Below are 21,391 nucleotides of genomic sequence, written 5' to 3'. Positions count from 1 at the left end.
TGTGGTGGTCGGCCGCGAGGAAACCTGGTGTTCATTCAGTACTTTTTGAAAGAATTATTCATCTCATAATTTGTAAATTTTTTTTATATAAATGCTTAAAATGTCTATGCATATACAAACTAAATATTTAGAATGTATACCTCGTCCGTATACTCGTAATCAGTCATGATGTGATTATATGTAATAGTAATTATCATATTGTTTTGTATTTTCTGTAAAATCTAAACAGAATTTCATATTCTTTATTTTGTTCTAACAGTTTTATTTCTATTTTCAGGTCACTGCAAGCGTATAAATCTTTGATCCTATTGTTCATTTCTAAATCGATTGTTGAGTTAATTTTATGTTATTCGCACCTCTTCTAACAAATACCTTACAAATTATGTTTTACTAACACCTGTTTCTTACTCTTGTTTTATTTATTACGGTACCTAATAGGCTCTTTTGTTTCGCTTCTTTGTCAGTTTTCGGATGTTTAGAAATTATTGGTAAGTTTCTTTACACTGTTCTATGATTGCTACTAATCAAATAATTATTGTTATTTGTTCGTAATATGTTTAGTAGTATAATTACTATCTTATTTGTTGACAATTTATTTTGTTAACAACCTTTGATAAGATGAATATATTTAATAGTATTTCAAAACTTTTTACTCGAGTCTTTGATTTATTATTTTCATTACTTATTAGATGAATATTTAATACACACTTTTATGATATATGAGACTTAGATACATACCTTTTGTTTTCGGAATTCCGCATATTGTTGTAATATTTACATGTACTTTTTCTGTAAACAATAGAAACAGTTGCATTTTTTTCTAATTACAGGTAAACGTAAGCGGCAAGTTTGGTGTTTGAGAAGGAGACGAATATGAAATTTTTGTTCAAATACAAATAGACAGAGTCTATTATTTTACACCCTCTTGCTCATTTATTAACTATTTAAACAGTCATAAATGCCATGTGGTGACCGAAAAAAAGTCTCCATTTATGTCGTGTCAGTGTTGTTTGTTTTTCTCTGGGCCTTCGGGTTTCTGGAGTCATTTCTGTTGTGTTTATTTTTTCTCTGGTCTTTCGGGATGCGCAAGTCGATCCACTGTCTATACATACTGTACTGTGAAGTAAAGTTCCGTCATGTGGTAGGTTTTGATGGGGTGGTGATGGTTGGTGAAGGATGTTGCACATTTCATTACCCCTCGAGCTTTTATTAGTTTACATGTTAGTGTTCAGTGTACTTAAAATGTTTTATTTTTGCTATGGTTCTACAGACATCTGTAAAATATCCATTATATAAAAACAAAACAACAATAATAAAAAACTAACAATACTAATTAATATATTGATGAAAATTCATATCTACACATTCATATCATTATAAATGACCTTTGCTACTGGATGAACCAAAATATCAATCTGAATGAGAGAAGTCTTTTGGATGTCAGGTAAGCACCTTAATTCACAAGGATATTTAGTCACAGACAGGTACAAGCTAGTAATATAGTTAAGCTGCATTAGGCAATATTTCTAAATCATAGTTGTGTATCTTTGACGTTAATTATCTCTGACGTTATATGTATCTGACTTTATTTGTCTCTGACGTTATATATCTCCGTCATAATGTATCTTCGACGTTATGCTTTTTCGGCGCAATTATGTCCTGTCAGCGCTGTTACTAGTCGTGGTGCATCCAGTTGTCGTCCCGTCGTTTTTCGTGTTCCTGTCATTGCTTGTTCTGGCCTTGCCATATATAGCTCATAATTTTAACGGTAATAAAATTAATTCTGTGTCCAGATGTCTCCTTTTTTCTCAGTTGGTCATTTGTGTCTCATCTTCCAGTTCGTCAGAGGCCCACATACTTGTAGTACTAATACCGTGTAATAAAAATGTGCCAAATATGGTAAGGACAGAACAATGACGAGAACACGTTAGGCTAAAAATGTTAAAAACTCCTTGTGCAGAAATATTGCAGGAAAAAATAATAAGACACTAATTCTTACATAGTCTTCACCTGAAAGAGACAAAAAAAACAACATTCAGAATGTGTACTCAGTACTTCCGAAGACCACTAAACTTTTCATCCAACATAGCATTTTATATTAATTCCTTAATCATGTTAATAAAATAAATTACTGAAATATTAGCAGTTTGTAATTCACACAAATGACTATTGACCACTGAACCTTAAGCAATGGATCTTTAGTTGTAAAAACAATCAAAGAGGACATATGTACACTGTTTCTGTTTATTCACTTGGAAAACTTGTGCACTTTTAAAAACTATCATGCAGACGTTTTCGAACCAAACAGAACGTTGTTACTGGCAATAAAAATTCGTTACAAAACAGAACGTTCTTTAATTGTAAAATAACTTTTTAGTCGTTAATGCAAACAAATTCATTACAAAAAGAAACCTAGCAACTTACCTGTATTATAATCTTAATTTTATGTCAAATTCATAACAAAGATAAACCGTTAAGTGCTAAACAATATAAATATTAGGTATTGTTAGTATATAAAAACACTAGATTGAAACAAAAATAAATATAACAAAGTACAAAAGTGTATACGTTTGTTGACAACGGATGTACCTGCAAAATAAATAAAAATCAATAAGTAATAATACTGAAACAATTGCTCAAATCCTCAAGCTAATATAAGTGAAAAAATAAAAACATGTTCATAACATTAGAAGTTCTAAAGTGGTATACTCTGAGATTCGCTTTTGAGATAGTATATCTTATTTGATACCATCTGATCGGCGGATTAATTATTTCTTACATGCATATGGTGGTCTGACTGTCTCTAGATTTTGTAACAGTTGAGAAAACAGAAAACAAAATTATATTCACTCAGAGATTAAAAAAAACAACTTTTATTGGCTATTTTATTTTGTTTATTTTGTTATTAACACTTATGATTACGTGCAAGCCCTTTCTATTTAAAATAAGCCGACAACGTGTCAAAATTTGACATGTGTTCAGGCAATTATATGAAAAAATCCTGTGAATGTAATCAACGTATCACAATTTGATACAATGTGTGTGTAAAACATCCCTTCACACAATTACTTACACTTTGGATATAATTTATTGAAAAAAGATAAAATCGTCAATGGCAATAAACTAAAATCAAAACAATAAAAATATCGGATGTATTGTCCAATTTATTTGACCTGTCAAAAAATGGGCCCGGCTTTCATTATATTCTGTTCGAGCCTATATAAGATTAACATGAAAGCCAGGAACATGTTTTGACAGATCAATTAAATTGTACAATAGATAAAAACAGTTCCTTTACAAAAGAAAGGCCCAATAAAGGTAGACGAGTAAATTGAATAAATGATATACATTGTACATTTATAATAAATACATTATAGATGATAAATTTAACAATTAAGTGCTACAATATACTGTTAAAAATTTAATATTAAAATAAAACGTTGACCGCGATGGTCCCTCGCGTGTGAACACTGCGAATCCTCGCGGCCGTCCACCGCGAACCACTGTGTTCATGACCGCGAGGGCCGACGGGTGTCCGGCCATCGCAACTGAACACCCGAATTTTATTTTACCCGCGAGGGTCGAAGGGTTTTTGAAGGTGCTGCGCTAGCTGTACTGTACACAGTGTTCCCATTCACATAAATATGTATGTGTTTCACACACAGATTTCACAATCTGTGTAATGAAGAAGTCTCCTCCAGAGGGTGAAATCACACACAGAAAAATAAGAGACATTATTGTCCTTAATAAATTTTCCTTAATATCACTGTCTTATACCTCTGTTGTGATTGATCACTTATTAAAATATTTATTCAATTCCGAAGTGAGTTGAAAGTTTACTTTCTTTTTTTACTGGTACTAAAACTCCATAATACTGTATCAGCAATGTACTTAAATTATTCACTTGCGCGATACAGTCAACCATGCGATTTTGACGTCACATGTTTGTCTGCAACAAAATGGCGTTGGGAAAAATTCCTGAAATGTTTGGAAATTGTCGTTACTTTAAATAGCTTATATTGTAACTCGTAGGGAAAAATCAAGACTGCTTGTCTGTGGTACAACATGCATGCTACATCAATTTTTAGGTGTATTTGGACCTATCTCTAACAGCTACAGCTTTGAAACTTTGCATTCTTGTTTATCATCATTAGGTGACTGCATAGGTCAAGAACCATAACCCTGTTATGCATTTTGTCAAAATTATAGCCTTTTTTGTACTTAGAAAATTTGAGTGTCCTGGTTAAATTTTTTGTTTAAGTCCACCTTTTCTCAAAACCTATAAGAGCTATAGCTTTGAAACTTTGCAGACTTGTTTATCATCATTAGGTGACTGTGTAGGGCAAGAACCATAACTCTAACCTGAATTTTGTCAGAATTATGGCCCTTTTTGTACTTAGAATTTCTGAACTGTAACACTTTTCATACATACTGTCCAGCACCTTCAGACGAGCGATGGCACTCGTAGGCGGTGCTCTTCTTTATTATTGGCCATATGGAAAAATCAAGACCACTTTTCTCTGATACAACATACATGTTACTTCCAGTTTTTAAGTGTATTTGACCTATAGCTACTAGGGGTGTCACGATAAACCGGTATACCGGTATATTGCAATATGCAGCCAGTACTGTATTGCACCGCTATACACAACCAACATACTGGTATTTTACAGTATTTTCTTGCATTTATTCTTTGTCAAATGCATTTCACGAAATGCCATTTTTTTCATGGTTCATTCGATTGAAATATAAGTACCAAAAATGTAATCTAATAGATAAAGCATTCTGGGTCATGCAGACGTTTAGAGCAGTTGATTTACAGCATGAATCAATCTTCCTATGACAAGGATTAAATGTAAACAACATGGCAGACAAAAGTGCAAGCATTGAAATTGTCACAAACAGAAAGGCAAAGAGTGAAATCTGGCCTCTTTTCAGATGGAAATGCCAGATCATGAGGGTGCTGTAACTTTACTTGTATGGAGCTTTTATTTTTAATTGGCTGAAGTATTTGTGTCAATAAATCATGGGCTTGACATAGTTGCTTTTTGGGCATCAACATTCTAGCATTAAGTTGGTATATACATTACAAGTATATTAAAATGGCTGTGTCAAATACAGTATTGCTTAGTTTAATAATACTGGATAAAGTGGCAATTTCAATGCAAAACATCAATACATAGATTCATCTCTGAACGATTTTTCCTTCCTTTACAGGTTTTAACAGTGGAAGAAAAATATTGTTGAAGTGCAGATTGCAACTGAGCGTAGCAGCTCGCTAGTCTGGCACCATGGCTACAGAACAGCCTCAACCAAAGTAAGTTAAGGCATGGTATTTTATTTTTTGTGTTTTATAATAGCATAGGATTAATATACTGTGAAATTGTTTAAATTTGCTGGCATGAAATTTCGCACAAACGTGAAAAAGGTCTGTTTTGCGCAGGCTTTAATTCGCGGATTTTCAATTTTAAAGATGAAAAATAAAAATTAAGAAATATTAGCGAGGTCTTAAATTCGCGCATCGGTCCTAGTGCGAAATACGCGAAAATTCGTCCTACGCAAATAAAAGTGATTTCACAGTAGTCTAGTTTGACACTTGTTACCTTTTTTGAGTGTGAAGACTTTGTTAATAATGTTTATAGTTTACAGTAATTATTGCATTGTAGTAGGAATATGGTACTTTTAGTAAGGCTGCAATTGATGGCCAATACTGTTTAAATATCATTAGATCATGTAGATCAACTGAACATCATTATTTCAAATTTATTTATACTTACATGAAAATATGTTTATTGTTGATTATTATGAATCAATTGCTCATTGTCTTTCTGCCTCTTAGTCTGTCTGTCTGTCGATAAACCGTTTGGTTTCTGATCAATAATTAAGAATGCTTCGGTTTACAATGTACAGTGGTCAAACTAATTAGGATGATTGCCAGTAGTAAGTAGATTGTACTACTAGATGACCACTATGGTTTTGGGGGTCATAAGGTCAGCTTTATGTAACAATGACCTTTCTTCTGTGACTATTTCACCATTTATTTTCAACGAGTGTATAGATTTCTTTGTTTGCCTTGATTTTTCCAGGTTAAAAAAATATTTTGTATTCTTTTCATCTTCTTCACAATGTATTTTATTCTTGATCTAATCTGTGCGCCTTTAGTTTTAATGTCATATAATTCTTGTATTTTAGATTCTAAACTTTCTATTTCTTTTTTTATAACAACAGTTTCTTCTTTTTCGAGTAGTAATTTCAGCTTGGTCTCTAATTCATCATTTTTTTTTTTAGTAGATTATTGATGTATTTTTAATTTCAATTTTACAAAACTCCCATGATTGTTTTGACTTACAGAAGTGACCACACCTATGATGTGTCGCCTATGTATGTTGATCCCTCCTTACCTGATGGCTGGAGCAGGGAAGTGAGGCAGCGAAAGGAGGGCAGGTCAGCTGGCAAATATGATGTCTATATTTTCAGGTTGGCATTTTCGTATTCTGAATGTAAATTGAATTTTTAAGACAGTATGCTTTAGTAAATATGTAGATATGTATAAATATGTTTAAAACATATATGCCCAAAAATACTAACATGTGAAAGAAATGAATACTAGTAAATCAGGCAGAACTAATTTTCCTAACACAAACCTTATGACATATTTATGTTAAGTGCTCATTGTGAGTGAAAATAATATATCTTGTATTCACTCAGCAAAAGATATTTCGATCTTGCGCTGAAACAAACAGATATGTTCTATTTCTTTTTCAGTCCAGATGGGAAGAAGTTCCGCTCAAGAACAGAACTGGAGAGATTTGTTCAAGATACTGGCATGGAGGTTGATCCTCAGGCTATAGACTTCACTGTAAGAGGGAAAAAGTTTTCTGGTGACAGCAGACCAAAATCTGTGAAAAAGAAAATTAAACCGACTGTAAGTGTAACTTTGAAAGATAAAAGTGACAAAAAGATATTTCCTAGTCCAAAAAAAGATTTAAAACAATCAAAAAGTCCAAAAAAGACAAATAAAACGCTGTCCCAGAAGCTTGTAGTGAAGATGAGGTTTGCATCGCCATTCAAAATGACCAAATCGAAAGACAGTGGAAAAAGAAAAACTGTTGATGAAGATAATATTGCAGAGGAAGAATTTGATGAAATGGATATTGCAGAGAATGAACAGTCTGATCTTGAAGACGATTTAGTAAAAATAAAACAACCACCTCCACCTCCACCACCAGTGGACACTAAGAAACAAAAAGCTAAAACGTCAAAAGCTTTGAAACATGGTGATAAAAATGAAGAGATTGAGAATGATCCAGATTTAAGTAGTCCGCCTGGAAAAAAGAGAAAAGTAAGTACAGAAAAGAAAAGTGTGGACAAAACAGATAAAAAGTCAGAAAGACGGAAGAGTTCAGATGCTAAAGAGGAAAGGCGGAAAAGTTCTGATAGCAAACTAGAAAGAAAGAAAAGTACAGACTCAAAATCAGAAAGGCGGAAAAGTTCTGATAAAAGGGAATCAACTAAAACAAAAAAGAATGAGGCAGTAAATGAGTTGCAAGTGTTAGAGAATATAAGAGCTTCATCAAGAAGTGCCCGATATAAGAAAAAGCAGGAGGAGTTGAGAGAAAATAGGGCGGTGTCCGAGGAAGAACAAACAGATGAAGATGTGGGAGATGTGATGGGAAAATATGAGCCTTATGAAGATGTTGATAATGAAGGTTAGTGGATATATAGTATACATGCACATATATATAGGTAGAACTAACTTTTGATGACTGAAACTATAAATAAATCAAATTGAAAAACAAAAATATTGTAAAATATGAAAATTTATTTTAAAATACGAGACAAGTTAAATTGTAAAAAAGGAAATAATTTTTGTAACAGGTAAAAATAATTTATTAGTTGGCTAAGGATATTTTAAGAAATACATGGATATGACATTGTCAGATAATTATATTTTATATTTGCTTTATGAATAATTACGCATACTGTTTAAAAATGTTTATCTAAGCTCTTTCTGTCATTTTCAAAGGAAGTTGACTCAATTGGAAGTCTTAGTTTACCTAAAACTGTATTCATGCATAGTGAAATTAACACCTTATTAAATGTTTGTACTTCTACTATAACTTTGATGATTTTCCTCAACAGTTTTGTATAAAATAGTTCAAGGTCTTTAGTAGTGTAGTCCTGGTTTATTTTGGCCACACCAAATCATGAACAAGTGGTCCATGATGTATTTGTCAACAAAACTTTTCATCTTTGACAAATTTGACATCCAGATATTGCTGTCAAATAATCCAGCAAAGTTGCCACTCTTAACTATCTGTCTACATGTAAAATGATTTCAAAGTAGACAGAATTGACAGTTCATTAGCTTGGTGTTTAAATTCAGAAAAATAATGGTTTGTCACCCAATATGAAACAGTTATAAATGCTTTTTCATTTTTACTGAGCCAGAATTGATTAAAAGGGTAATTTTTTTGTATTGATTTATGGCTGCAGAAATATTAAGAGATTCCCAACGCTAGTCTTTACCTACACATAAAAAGGTATGAAAATACATTTGTTTAGATGAACCATTCAGATTTTCCAGATATGATTTTATGCAGACAGGATTGTAAAGTAGTTTTTTTTTGTCTTACAGATGTAACAGAGACAACTGATTATACAGAAGATGATGAAGGTTTGTAAATTTTAATTTGTAAAAATAAAGTGATGTCAAATATATTTTGCATTTGTATAATATCAGTGTTTTTTTCTCAGGCTAATTTATGGTCGAAATTTGACTCCAATCACAGTGGCAAATAGTATCAAGGTCACAGTTAGTTACTTCATTTGGTCCATTTACCTTTGTAAACTGTGGCAATCACAGCTGGTATTGTCTGCCCAAAACCTTCAGGCTTTTAAATAATCACAATATGATGGTGTGAAAACCTTGTCACCAGCTCAAAGGTTGTTGTCATGTTGCAGGACTAAACTGTGCTCATTTTGTCAATGTGTCCTGACATAAACTCAGAATTTTTGTGTCTTTACATCACATAGCAGGGCCTGTGGCCTCATTCTTTTTCTTAGCAAGAATGGGCACTTAATAAGCTTACATCATGCAGAGATATGTATGAAGGTATAATTTCATAAAAAGAATAGTTAATATTTATAAGAATCAACAAAAGCCAAAATTTCTGAAACTTCTTACAGGGTTTTTTACCAAACATTTTCGAAGAAATTCCTTTTAAGACTGTCTTTATATTACATTTCTTACAAGTACATGTAGTTGCTGCCATAAAAATAAACACACAATATAGAAAATTGAAAAAAATTGAACATAGTGTTACAAGTATTATAATTTACATCAAGCTATGTTCAGGGCCTATGTTCTTCAGGTTTTATGTCTGAAAAGGGTAATCCTTCCTTTTGGCTATCTCATGAAATTTATGGAGGTTTTCATGAAATTTTGCTTGAATGAGCATGAATGGGCTACAGGCAACTCCAATCTGACTAAAGTACATCTCCAGTTACGCTAAGCTTAGGATCTGAAGACGTGCTATGGATAGCCTCGTTCTGACTACCCTTCCGCTAGCCAATCAGAGCCTTACTTACAACATCTTGTATGTGAAAGTAGAAGTTTAAAAAATCTATATTTAGCCTGGGTTTTTCATTTTTAGCTCGACTATTCGAAGAATAAGTAGAGCTATCCTACTCACCACGGCGTCGGCGTCGGTGTCGGCGTCGGCGTCGGCGTCACACCCTGGTTAAGTTTTTCGTACCAGTCCACATTTTGACAAAGTCTTTTGAGATAAAGCTTTGAAACTTTCAACACTTGTTTACCATCACCATGTCTAGTTATAGGCAAGAGTACATAACTCTGTCAAGCATTTTGACTGAATTATGGCCCCTTTTGACTTAGAAATCTTGGTTAAGTTTTTCGTACCAGTTCTTATTTTGACAAAGTCTTTTGAGATAAAGCTTTGAAACTTTCAACACTTGTTTACCATCACCATGTTCAGTTGTAGGCAAGAGTACATAACTCCATCAAGCATTTTGGTTGAATTATGGCCCCTTTTTGACTTAGAAATCTTGGTTAAGTTTTTCGTACCAGTCCACATTTTGACAAAGTCTTTTGAGATAAAGCTTTGAAACTTTCAACACTTGTTTACCATCACAATGTCCAGTTGTAGGCAAGAGTACATAACTCCATCAAGCATTTTGACTGAATTATGGCCCCTTTTGACTTAGAAATCATGGTTAAGTTTTTCGTACCAGTTTATATTTTGTGTAAAGTGTTTGACATATGGCTTTGAAACTTTTATATCTTGTTCAGTATAATAGTCTCTATCAATAGGCAAGAGTACGTAACTCTTTCTTCTTTTTTGGCTGAATTATGGCCCTTTTTGAATTTGGAAATTGGTTCTGTTTTGTAAATGTCCATGTTTTGTCAAGACTATTTGACATATGGCTTTTAAACTTTAAACACTTGTTTATCATTATGATTTCCATCTGTAGGCAAGAGTACATAACTCTGACAATTATTTTGACTGAATTATGGCCCTTTTTGGACTTTGAAATTTGTTCAGTTTTTCTTACAAGTCAGCGTTTTGTCAAAACTGTTTGAACTGTGGCTTTGAAACTTTTAACACTAGTTTATCAACATGATTTCCATCTGTAGGCAAGAGTACATAACTCTGTCAACTATTTTGACTGAATTATGGCCCTTTTTGGACTTAGAAATTAGTTAAATTTTTCATATAAGTCCATGTTTTGCCTAACATATAACTTAACATATTTGCCATCATGGTCACACATTGCCATTTAGTGCAAGACTAATCGAAATCCACAAATACAGGAACATTTTTTGTTTAATCCATTTTTTTGTTTAGTCTGAAAATCTATGGAAATATTTTGACCCCATTCTTCAATCAATTCTTCGAATAGTCGAGCGCGCTGTCATCCGACAGCTCTTGTTACAATTCTTATGACGACCACATCGCGGCTACGCCCTTGTGTTTTGAGAGAAATCATATGTCCTAGTATGGACTTGGTCATGTAAGGTGTCAGACAGCCGGTTAGCTCAGTCAGTAGGGCACTCACTCTTTAAGCAAAGGTCCCAGGTTCGAACCTCAGACTGACTGCACATTTTTCTCACCCTTTGACAAACGACGGTATTTTGATGGTTCAGCTAAATGCTTGTCGTCTGATTGGTTCAAATAAAAATAGATTTGCGAAAATAAAAATAGCAATATGGGAAATCCAAAATATACAGAAGACAAATGTGAATGGGTCATTCTCAGATCTTCGTTTAGAAGATCAAGTACTTTAGTCAGATTGCAGACAGCTGAGAAAAAAATGTTAATATACTAGAATCATACAGCAAAAATATGGCAAATTGAATATTTGCCATATTTAAGTAAGTCTAATTTTCAGACCTTGAATATTGCTACAGGCCAAAAGTTGTATGGTAGGAATATGGCTACACTTGTCTAATGATATTTTTGTTTTATTTATTCTTTTATTTCTTTACTACTGTACAGATATAGTCAGCCCACAGATCTTTACTGGTCAGGTGAAATATGCATACATTCACTCACCACCTATGAAGTACAGTCCTGGTTCCCTGATACTGTCACGGACAGATGATGGCTGGTTACTAGAGGTGGTTCTAGATAATACAAAATCTGATGAACCAGTGGTCACAACTGTTGTAAGTAACTTATAAATATAAATAGTTCTTTTAGTTCCTGGTTGTCGAAAGGACATTTTTGGTAGTGTTTTCGTCATTTGGTTGTTTCTGATTGTGTTTGTGTCATATCTGTTTGTAATTGGGAAGATATACATGTGGTTTAGCAGTTTCTGGTAGCATGAACACAGTTTGTTGTCCAGTTCTCAAAAATTCAGAGTCCTCCACCTCTGATAATTCATGTGGGGAACTTGGCAGTTACTTGCGGAGAACAGGTTTGTACTGGTACAGAACCCAGGAACACTGGTTAGGTTAACTGCCCGCCGTTACATGACTGAAATACTGTTGAAAAATGGCGTTAAACCCAAAACAAACAAAAAACAAAAATTCAGAGCACTTGTTACTGAGCAGTAGAAAGATTTATAGTTAAAACTTGATGGTGAAATCTATCAACTTTGACGATTCTCCTTTTACGTTCCACTTTGGTGACTAAGAAGGAAGGATGGTAACCATGCTTATCACTGTGGTTTTATAGATAGCATTACAGTGCAGGGTTAAGTATATGCTCGGACCTAACTAATATTACCATTATTTTCCAATATTTATGTAATAAAATGATTATGATATATTAAGTGGTAGTTCATATATGTGTTTACAAGTTGCACAGAAGGTAACAACACATAAGTGCCTGTTATATCATAATCTTAATTTTGATATTTGCGGTGTAAAGCCTGAAATTAATAAATGATATTTTAATGCATTTTAGCTTATTGGGATCTTTGTAACATGTTTTCACATTTGGTATAGACTAGATTACTTGTGTACTTTTGGCAAGAGGTACCAGTTTATTTAATTTTATTATTACTGTATTGTTTCAGCTCACAAGCAGGTCTATAGAGAAAGTTGAGATCACAGATCGGTTTTCTCTGGACATATTCTCGCCGGAGTCCGGGTATATCTCGGTACAGTTGAAACCAGATGCTGAAACATCGATCAAGATGATAGAGCTTCGAGCCATTATGGATGATGCCGTCACTATTGGTATGTTATCTGCTGATTTTAAGGTATTTTAATGTTTTAGATTAGAAGACAATAAACAATTTTGGTATGGTGTTGACTGGTCTAAATGTCACACATTTATTTATCTTTATTTCTCATTTATCAGCATTAATATTAAATGTGACTTACCTGGTACATAGATAGAAGGCAAGAAGGACTGTATTTACTTTTATACTTTTATTTTGTTCATCCACTCGGCCTGTATCAGTCACAAAAATCTAGTTGCAATTACTTTTTTAAGTACAGGAGATATTTTCACCGAACTGTATTTATAAATTAGAAACAGTTTGAAATTGTAAAGTACTGTTTTGTTTGTTCAGTCTCAAAAAGATGGATCCTACAATAACTTGAAAAGTACAGATGATTTTAATGAAAACTGTATCAAGAGCAGTATGGAGAATATGCAGGCAGTTTTATTTTGCTGCTGTTTCTAAAACTGCTGCTGCTGTAGTTGCAAATGATGTACATATTTTATAAAGATATGCAGACGTAGACATCCTGTTTGAAATACCCATCCTGTAAAATCTGGTATATATTGACACTTGTACATATTTTACAGGTAAGGAAGAAGATGAGGAGAGTTTTGAAGACCGTATTGTTGTGTCATCAGGTATGTGTTGAAGCTGCCTCACTGGCTAATCTTCAAAATGTAACTTTTCCTACAGCCGCTATCATTGCTTGGTGCCATCTTACACAATGTATATTTGTGCACTTTTAATTGCGAGCAGAGAGGAACGGTTTTGTACTATGGTTGCAATAAGCACAGGAACGAGCATGATTATACTTAGCGCACAAGGTCGTTGCTAATAATTGTGTGATGTACTGATACATGGCAGGAGGATGTCGACATCGGAATGATAATGACTTTGTGTTTTAAACCAGTGATGTGGTGATAAAATGAATTTTGAATTGATGGTTCTTGATGTAAACGTCTGTGATGACTTTTAATCGTAAATATTGTAATGTTATAACACTACCCAGAAAAAAATCTAGTTCAATCTAAATCTTGGGTCGACTGTAAAAGACCATTCTAATTCATCAATATGCATGTAAAATTGTTTTTAATTAGACAGAATTGTGAACAGTGTACCACTCATTGGCGCTATGTTTGTAACCAGCAAAATATTGGATTATTTTTGTTGTTCAGGGCCAAAGAATTAGCAGAACTTTTTGATAAATTTTGGCCTGTCCGGGTCCACAGAATTAACAGTTTGGACAAATTTTGACCGTACGTGACATAACTAGTTCTTGATTTTGATTGTGATTAATAGATAATCAGGATATTTTTGTACTTATTAACCAACTTGAAAATTTTGACAGACTCCCAGCTATTGTATGCTATTATTGTATGAGTCAACATTCTGGAATAGAAAGAAGGCTGGAACATGTTTAAATTACAATAATGCATTTCCATTATGCCAATAGGTTCACAGGGGTTAGAAGATGACATACATCTAGAAAATAACAATATCCAGAAAGTGGTAGTAATGGAGAACCACGGGGCATTTCTCGATCCAGCAACACTCAGTGCTGTAGTTAATACTAACGATGAAAATGGTATCACGTTTCCAGACGACATTCATGATGACAGTGAACAGGACAACTTTGCTAATACAAGTGCTGTCAGTTTGGAATATATAAACACTAGTGATATTTTAAAAGACGGAAATTCAGATTTTACATTCACTGCGGATGAGGAAAGGGTTTTCAATGTAACAGACTCTGTGACTGTGCAGGATGCTTATCTAGCTAGTGTTAAAATGGGGCATTTTAATGGACTCGAGGAACATGCGTATTTTATGACGAATACACCAGATATATCTCCAAAACGGTCAAGAAATTCATCCCAGTCATCTTCAAGTAAAACTCCAGAGTCTGGTCATCGCAGAGCAAGTTATAGTAATTCTCCATCGTTAATACGTAGACTTTCAACGGAAGTAAACGAGTCACATTCACCAAAATACATTCGGTCATTATCCTTAGGGAATTCAAAGCCACATAATAATAGCATGGAAGAAGACATGGTTGTGCATGGATCAGACTCTGAAGGTAATATTGGTTGCTTCATCATAATTATAAAGTTGATATTTCTGCTTTGAAGGATCCCTTCTTTAAACAATTCACTTACTGCAACAAGGGAAGAAACTCTTGAAAAAGCTCAATATGGATCTGGTAGCTGTGTATGGAAAATGCACGGTTCTCACATTAGGTCAGTTGACCAGTTAATTGGCAGAAATTAACCGCTGGGAAGATTTTCATGAAGCCAGAATCAATTAAAAAAAAATTACCTCAGATGTGGAGGGCAAAACCTAATTCTGCTTAATGTTTTTAAACCACTGGCAGGATTTTCATAGAACTATCTTCAGCTGTTGGCCTTACCCAGACTGAGACAACATACAGACCACTAGGTCTAAGGTCAAGGTCACATGTCAGAGGTCAAAGATCAGATAGCTTGCAGTCATGTTTGTTCTGTATGTTCTTACCTCTGGAAAGATTTTCATAAAAGTAACATCAGTTGTCAACTCATCAAAATGGCATGCAGAGTGCACAGCCATGTTTACTAGTTCTAAGGTCAAGTTCACACCTGATGGTCAAAAGTTAAGATTACAACTTCTTCTGGCGTTGAATTGGTCATGTGAGGAAGCCATCCAGCTGGCTTACAGAAGGTCAGTGGTTCTACCCGGGTGCCCACCCATGATGAAATAATGCACAGCTGGAAAGACGCCATATGACCAATAATTGTGTCCGTGCAATGTTAAACCCAACAAAAACAAAACAACATTTTTAGCTCGACTATACGAAGTATAAGGAGAGCTATCCTACTCGCCCCGGCGTCGGCGTCTTTCCGCGTCCCCACCTTGGTTAAAGTTTTGGTGCACTTTCTCTTTTTTCAACATATCTCTGTAATTACTTGATGGATTTGATTCAAACTTGAAATACTTATTCCTCATCATCATCCACATCATCTGACATAAGGGCCATAACTCTGGCACCAATATTTCACAAATTATCCCCCCTTTTCACTTAGATTTTCAGGTTAAAGTTTTGATGCACTTTCACTCTATCTCTGTTATTACTGAATGGATTTGATTCAAACTTAAAATAGTTGTTCAACATCATCACCCACATCATATGACACAAGGTGCATAACTCTGGCACCATTTTTTCATGAATTATTCCCCCTTTTTACTTAGAATTTCAGGTAAAGTTTTGGTACACTTTCATTCTACCTCTGTTATTACTGAATGGATTTGATTCAAACTTAAAATAGTTGTTCAACATCATCACCCACATTATATGACACAAGATGCATAACTCTGGCACCATTTTTTCATGAATTATTCCCCCTTTTTAGTTAGAATTTCGGTTTTAAAGTTTGGTACACTTTCACTCTACCTCTGTTATTACTGAATGGATTTGATTCAAACTTAAAATAGTTGTTCAACATCATCACCCACATCATATGACACAAGATGCATAACTCTGGCACAATTTTTCTTGAATTATTCCCCTTTTTACTTAGAATTTCAGGTTAAAGTTTTATGCACTTTCACTCTATCTCTGTTATTACTGAATGGATCTGATTCAAACTTAAACAATTGTTCAACATCATTACCCTTATCATATGATGCAAGGTGCATAACTCTGGGGCCAATTTTTCATGAATTATTTCCCCTTTTTAGCTCACCTGAGCAATGCTCAGGTGAGTTTTTCTGATCGCTCGATGTCCGGCGTCTGTCATCCGTCGTCTGTCGTCTGTCGTCTGTCAACATTTAGCTTGTGTATGCGATAGAGGCTGTATTTTTCAATTAATCTTCATGAATGTTGGTCAGAATGATAACCTTGATGAAATCTAGGCCGAGTTCGAAAATGGGTCATCTCGGGTCAAAAACTAGGTCACTAGGTCAAATCAAAGAAAAACCTTGTGTATGCGATAGAGGCTGTATTTTTCAATTAATCTTCATGAATATTGGTCAGAATGATAACCTTGATGAAATCTAGGCCGGGTTCGAAAATGGGTCATCTGGGGTCAAAAACTAGGTCACTAGGTCAAATCAAAGAAAAACCTTGTGTATGCAATAGAGGCTGTATTTTTCAATTGATCTTCATGAATATTGGTCAGAATGATTGCCTTGATGAAATCTAGGCCGAGTTCGAAAATGGGTCATCTCAGGTCAAAAACTAGGTCACTAGGTCAAATCAAAGAAAAACCTTGTGTATGCGATAGAGGCTGTATTTTTCAATTATTCTTCATGAATATTGGTCAGAATGATAACCCTGATGAAATCTAGGCTGAGTTCGAAAATGGGTCAGCTCGGGTCAAAAACTAGGTCACTAGGTCAAATCAAAGAAAAACCTTGTGTATGCGATAGAGGCTGTATTTTTCAATTGATCTTCATGAATTTTGGTCAGAATGATAACCTTGATGAAATCTAGGCCGAGTTCGAAAATGGGTCATCTGGGGTCAAAAACTAGGTCACTAGGTCAAATCAAGGAAAAACTTTGTGTATGCGATAGAGGCTGTATTTTTCAATTGATCTTCATGAATTTTGGTCAGAATGATTACCTTGATGAAATCTAGGCCGAGTTCGAAAATGGGTCATCTGGGGTCAAAAACTAGGTCACTAGGTCAAATCAAGGAAAAACCTTGTGTATGCGATAGAGGCTGTATTTTTCAATTAATCTTCATGAATATTGGTCAGAATGATAACCTTGATGAAATCTAGGCCGAGTTCGAAAATGGGTCATCTGGGGTCAAAAACTAGGTCACTAGGTCAAATCAAAGAAAAACCTTGTGTATGCGATAGAGGCTGTATTTTTCAATTGATCTTCATGAATATTGGTCAGAATGATTGCCTTGATAATATCTAGGCCGAGTTCGAAAATGGGTCATCTCAGGTCAAAAACTAGGTCACTAGGTCAAATCAAAGAAAAACCTTGTGTATGCGATAGAGGCTGTATTTTTCAATTATTCTTCATGAATATTGGTCAGAATGATAACCTTGATGAAATCTAGGCCAAGTTCGAAAATGGGTCATCTCGGGTCAAAAACTAGGTCACTAGGTCAAATCAAAGAAAAACCTTGTGCATGCGATAGAGGCTGTATTTTTCAATTGATCTTCATGAATTTTGGTCAGAATGATTACCTTGATGAAATCTAGGCCGAGTTCGAAAATGGGTCATCTGGGGTCAAAAACTAGGTCACTAGGTCAAATCAAGGAAAAACCTTGTGTATGCGATAGAGGCTGTATTTTTCAATTGATCTTCATGAATTTTGGTCAGAATGATTACCTTGATGAAATCTAGGCCGAGTTCGAAAATGGGTCATCTGGGGTCAAAAACTAGGTCACTAGGTCAAATCAAAGAAAAACCTTGTGTATGCGATAGAGGCTGTATTTTTCAATTAATCTTCATGAATTTTGGTCAGAATGATAACCTTGATGAAATCTAGGCTGAGTTCGAAAATGGGTCATCTGGGGTCAAAAACTAGGTCACTAGGTCAAATCAAGGAAACACCTTGTGTATGCAATAGAGGCTGTATTTTTCAACTGATCTTCATGAAATTTAGCCAGAATGTTTACCTTGATAAAATCTAGGCTGAGTTCGAAAATGGGTCATCTTGGGTCAAAAACTAGGTCACTAGGTCAAATCAAAGAAAAACATTGTGTATGCAATAGAGGATGTATTTTTCAATTGATCTTCATGAAATTTGGTCAGAGTGATTGCCTGGATGAAATCTAGGTCGAGTTTGAATATGGGTTATCTGAGGTCAAAAACTAGGTCACTAGGTCATATTAAAGAAAAATCTTGTGTATGCGATAGAGACTGTTTTTTTCAATTGATTTTTATGAAATTTGGTCGAAATTTTGTCAGAGTGATTACCTTGATGAAATCTAGGCCAAGTTCGAAAATGGGTCACCCGGGGTAAAAAACTAGGTCACTAGGTCAAATCAAGGAAAAACCTTATGTATGCGATAGAGGCTGTATTTTTCATTTTATCTTCATGAATTTTGGTCAGAATGATAACCTTGATGAAATCTAGGCCGAGTTTGGAAATGGGTTATCTGGGTTAAAAAGTAGGTCACTAGGTCAAATCAAAGAAAACCCTTGTGTATGCGATAGAGGCTGTATTTTTCCATGATCTTCATGAAATTTTGTCAGGGAAAGATAACCTTGATGAAATCTAGACCAATTTTGAAAATGGGTCATCTGGGGTCGAAAACTAGGTCACTAGGTCAAATCAAAGAAAAACGTTTTGTATGCGATAAAGGCTGTATTTTTTAATCCAGGTTGATGAAATTTAGTCAGAATTGTTGCCTAGATCAAATCTAGGTCAAATTCGAATAAAGGTCATCTTAGCTCAAAAACTAGGTCACTAGGTCAAATTGAAGAAAATACTTGTTTACACTTAAGAGACCACATTTTTGATCCAATCTTAATGAAAATTGGTCAGAATATTTGTTTCCATGAAATCACTATGTCAAACATGTTTACACTGTTATGGTGTGTTTATCAGGTGAGCGACCTAGGGCCATCTTGGCCCTCTTGTTACTTAGAATTTTTGGTTAAAGTTTTGATGCACTTTCACTCTGTCTCTGTTATTACTGAATGGATTTGATTCATACTTAAAATAGTTGTTCAACATCATCACCCACACCATATGACGCAAGGTGCATAACTCTGGCACCAATTTTTTTATTAATTATTCCCCCTTTTTACTTAGAATTTTAGGTTAAAGTTTTGATGCACTTTCATTTGTCTCTGTTATTACTGAATGGATTTGATTCAAACTTAAATAGTTGTTCAACATCATCACCCACACTATTGACACAAGCTGCACAACTCTGGCACCAATATTTAATGAATTATGTCCCTTTTTGCTTAGGATATACTTATATAGTGTTTTGATACATTTTATCTTTACCACTCTTATTACTTTAAGTTGATATTTTTGACACAGACTGAGCATCTATTGTGCAATATCTTCTTCCACAATTGGAGTCATTAAACACTCCAGTGACAGCTCTAGTTTCCTCAGATGTGCCCAGTTTCACTATCCAGCATCGAAATAGTCGAGCATGCTGTCTCCTGTGACAGCTCTTGTTTCCTGTCTTTGGTATTAAAACACCTTTAGTGATAGCTCTGCTTTCAATAAGTTCATAAAAAGATCTCATTTTTGAAGACCATAATGATATATAAAGAGCCAGTTGTCTTCTTATAGACTTATACTTACTGGATAGTGTTATGAAATATATAATATTAAACTATCACGGGACTTTAGATCTACTATACAGTTTTAGTGGAGTTATAAATCTTGAGTCCGCAGTTTTTTGTTAGAGAAAAAGTAACATTTTTGAGGTTATTATGTTCATGCTAATACCAATCGTTTACTTGTGTTTTCAGAATTGGATGTACAGACCCCGCCAGCTTCACCGCCCCACCCCGAGGTGGAGAGCCAGTATTTCTTGAATGGTATATTTATTCCTCAGCCCCAGTTACACAGAGATATGCAGTGGACACCACCTAAATCACCATATAACCTGGTACAGGAAAGTCTCTTTCATGATCCCTGGAAGCTACTGGTGGCCACAATCTTTTTAAACAGAACAACAGGTATTTCCTAGCTATAATTCTTCATGCATGTTTTTTAGGACTAGAAATCTTAAAAGTTCTTTTTCTGTTGATGTCATGCATCTACTGTGTCCAAATACTGAAGAGTAGCCGAATTTCAACCTTTTAATGGCATGACTGGCTTAGATTAAAAGTGAGCATATAGTATGATAATGTATACTTGTATTTGCTCCTCAAAATACTTCTACTTTTTTTTGCAAACTAGTAATTCTTACGACACTGTAGCTATAGTAAATATATATACTGAGACTGATATATATATATATATATATATATATATATATATATATATATATATATATATATATATATATATATATATATATATATATATATATATATGCAATTATAACTTATTATTAACACTTGATATCTTTAAATAGAAATTTGCATTGCTGTGTGTGGTTAAGTTTTACACTAAAACTGTAGTTTGATGAGAGAATGACACATTGCAGATATGTCTTTATTTATCATTAGGTACTGCAGCAATTCCTTTATTGTGGAAATTCCTAAACAAATGGCCAAATCCAGACATGGCTCGTAAAGGTGACCAGGCAGCCATGGCAAAGATTTTACAACCACTTGGGCTGCATGAGAAAAGGGCACATACAATTATCAGGTTTTCAAGTAAGTGTTTGATGGTATTTCTATACTGCTGTCAGTAAATAGGAACAAACTTGTTTTAACATAGCGTACTGCTGATTGGGTAATTTTTGCATCACTTTTTAGGTTTATCAGCATACTTCATCCTATTCTTAAATAATGAAGCCACAGTTCAAGGAACTGTTACAGTTTTATTACAATAACTTTGAAAAGTTTTGAAGAAGTCCGATGCATGGCACCTGCCTGGAGAATATTTACTGTGGTAGTAGCCAGAGACTAGGATTTTGTATTCAGACATTTGTGACTGCAACATAGAACTTAAACTTAAAAGTTAAAGGCAGTATAAGGTTGTTCCATATATTAAAAGATTTAGAAAAAATCCTGGTTATTACCAGACCTGTCAAATAATTTACATAGTGGTACAATAATGCA

General features: G+C 34.3%; 1 protein-coding gene across 1 annotated transcript in view; it reads left to right on the top strand.

Annotated features, from left to right (window-relative positions):
• Positions 1–21,391, top strand: part of LOC123530267 (methyl-CpG-binding domain protein 4-like) — a 32,710-nt gene that overhangs the window by 1,234 nt on the left and 10,085 nt on the right. Inside the window, exons 2-11 of the mRNA XM_053522032.1 lie at positions 5,218–5,317; positions 6,352–6,477; positions 6,766–7,709; positions 8,639–8,677; positions 11,520–11,689; positions 12,544–12,706; positions 13,284–13,334; positions 14,150–14,773; positions 20,129–20,338; positions 20,834–20,983. Of these exons, the coding sequence (XP_053378007.1) occupies positions 5,292–5,317; positions 6,352–6,477; positions 6,766–7,709; positions 8,639–8,677; positions 11,520–11,689; positions 12,544–12,706; positions 13,284–13,334; positions 14,150–14,773; positions 20,129–20,338; positions 20,834–20,983 (2,503 nt within the window). The 5' untranslated portion in view covers positions 5,218–5,291. The remainder of the gene's footprint in view (positions 1–5,217; positions 5,318–6,351; positions 6,478–6,765; positions 7,710–8,638; positions 8,678–11,519; positions 11,690–12,543; positions 12,707–13,283; positions 13,335–14,149; positions 14,774–20,128; positions 20,339–20,833; positions 20,984–21,391) is intronic.

The sequence above is a fragment of the Mercenaria mercenaria genome, chromosome 13, assembly GCF_021730395.1.
Source record: "Mercenaria mercenaria strain notata chromosome 13, MADL_Memer_1, whole genome shotgun sequence".
Classification (NCBI taxonomy): Eukaryota; Metazoa; Mollusca; class Bivalvia; order Venerida; family Veneridae; genus Mercenaria; species Mercenaria mercenaria.
This window is presented reverse-complemented; position numbering and strand designations above follow the sequence as displayed.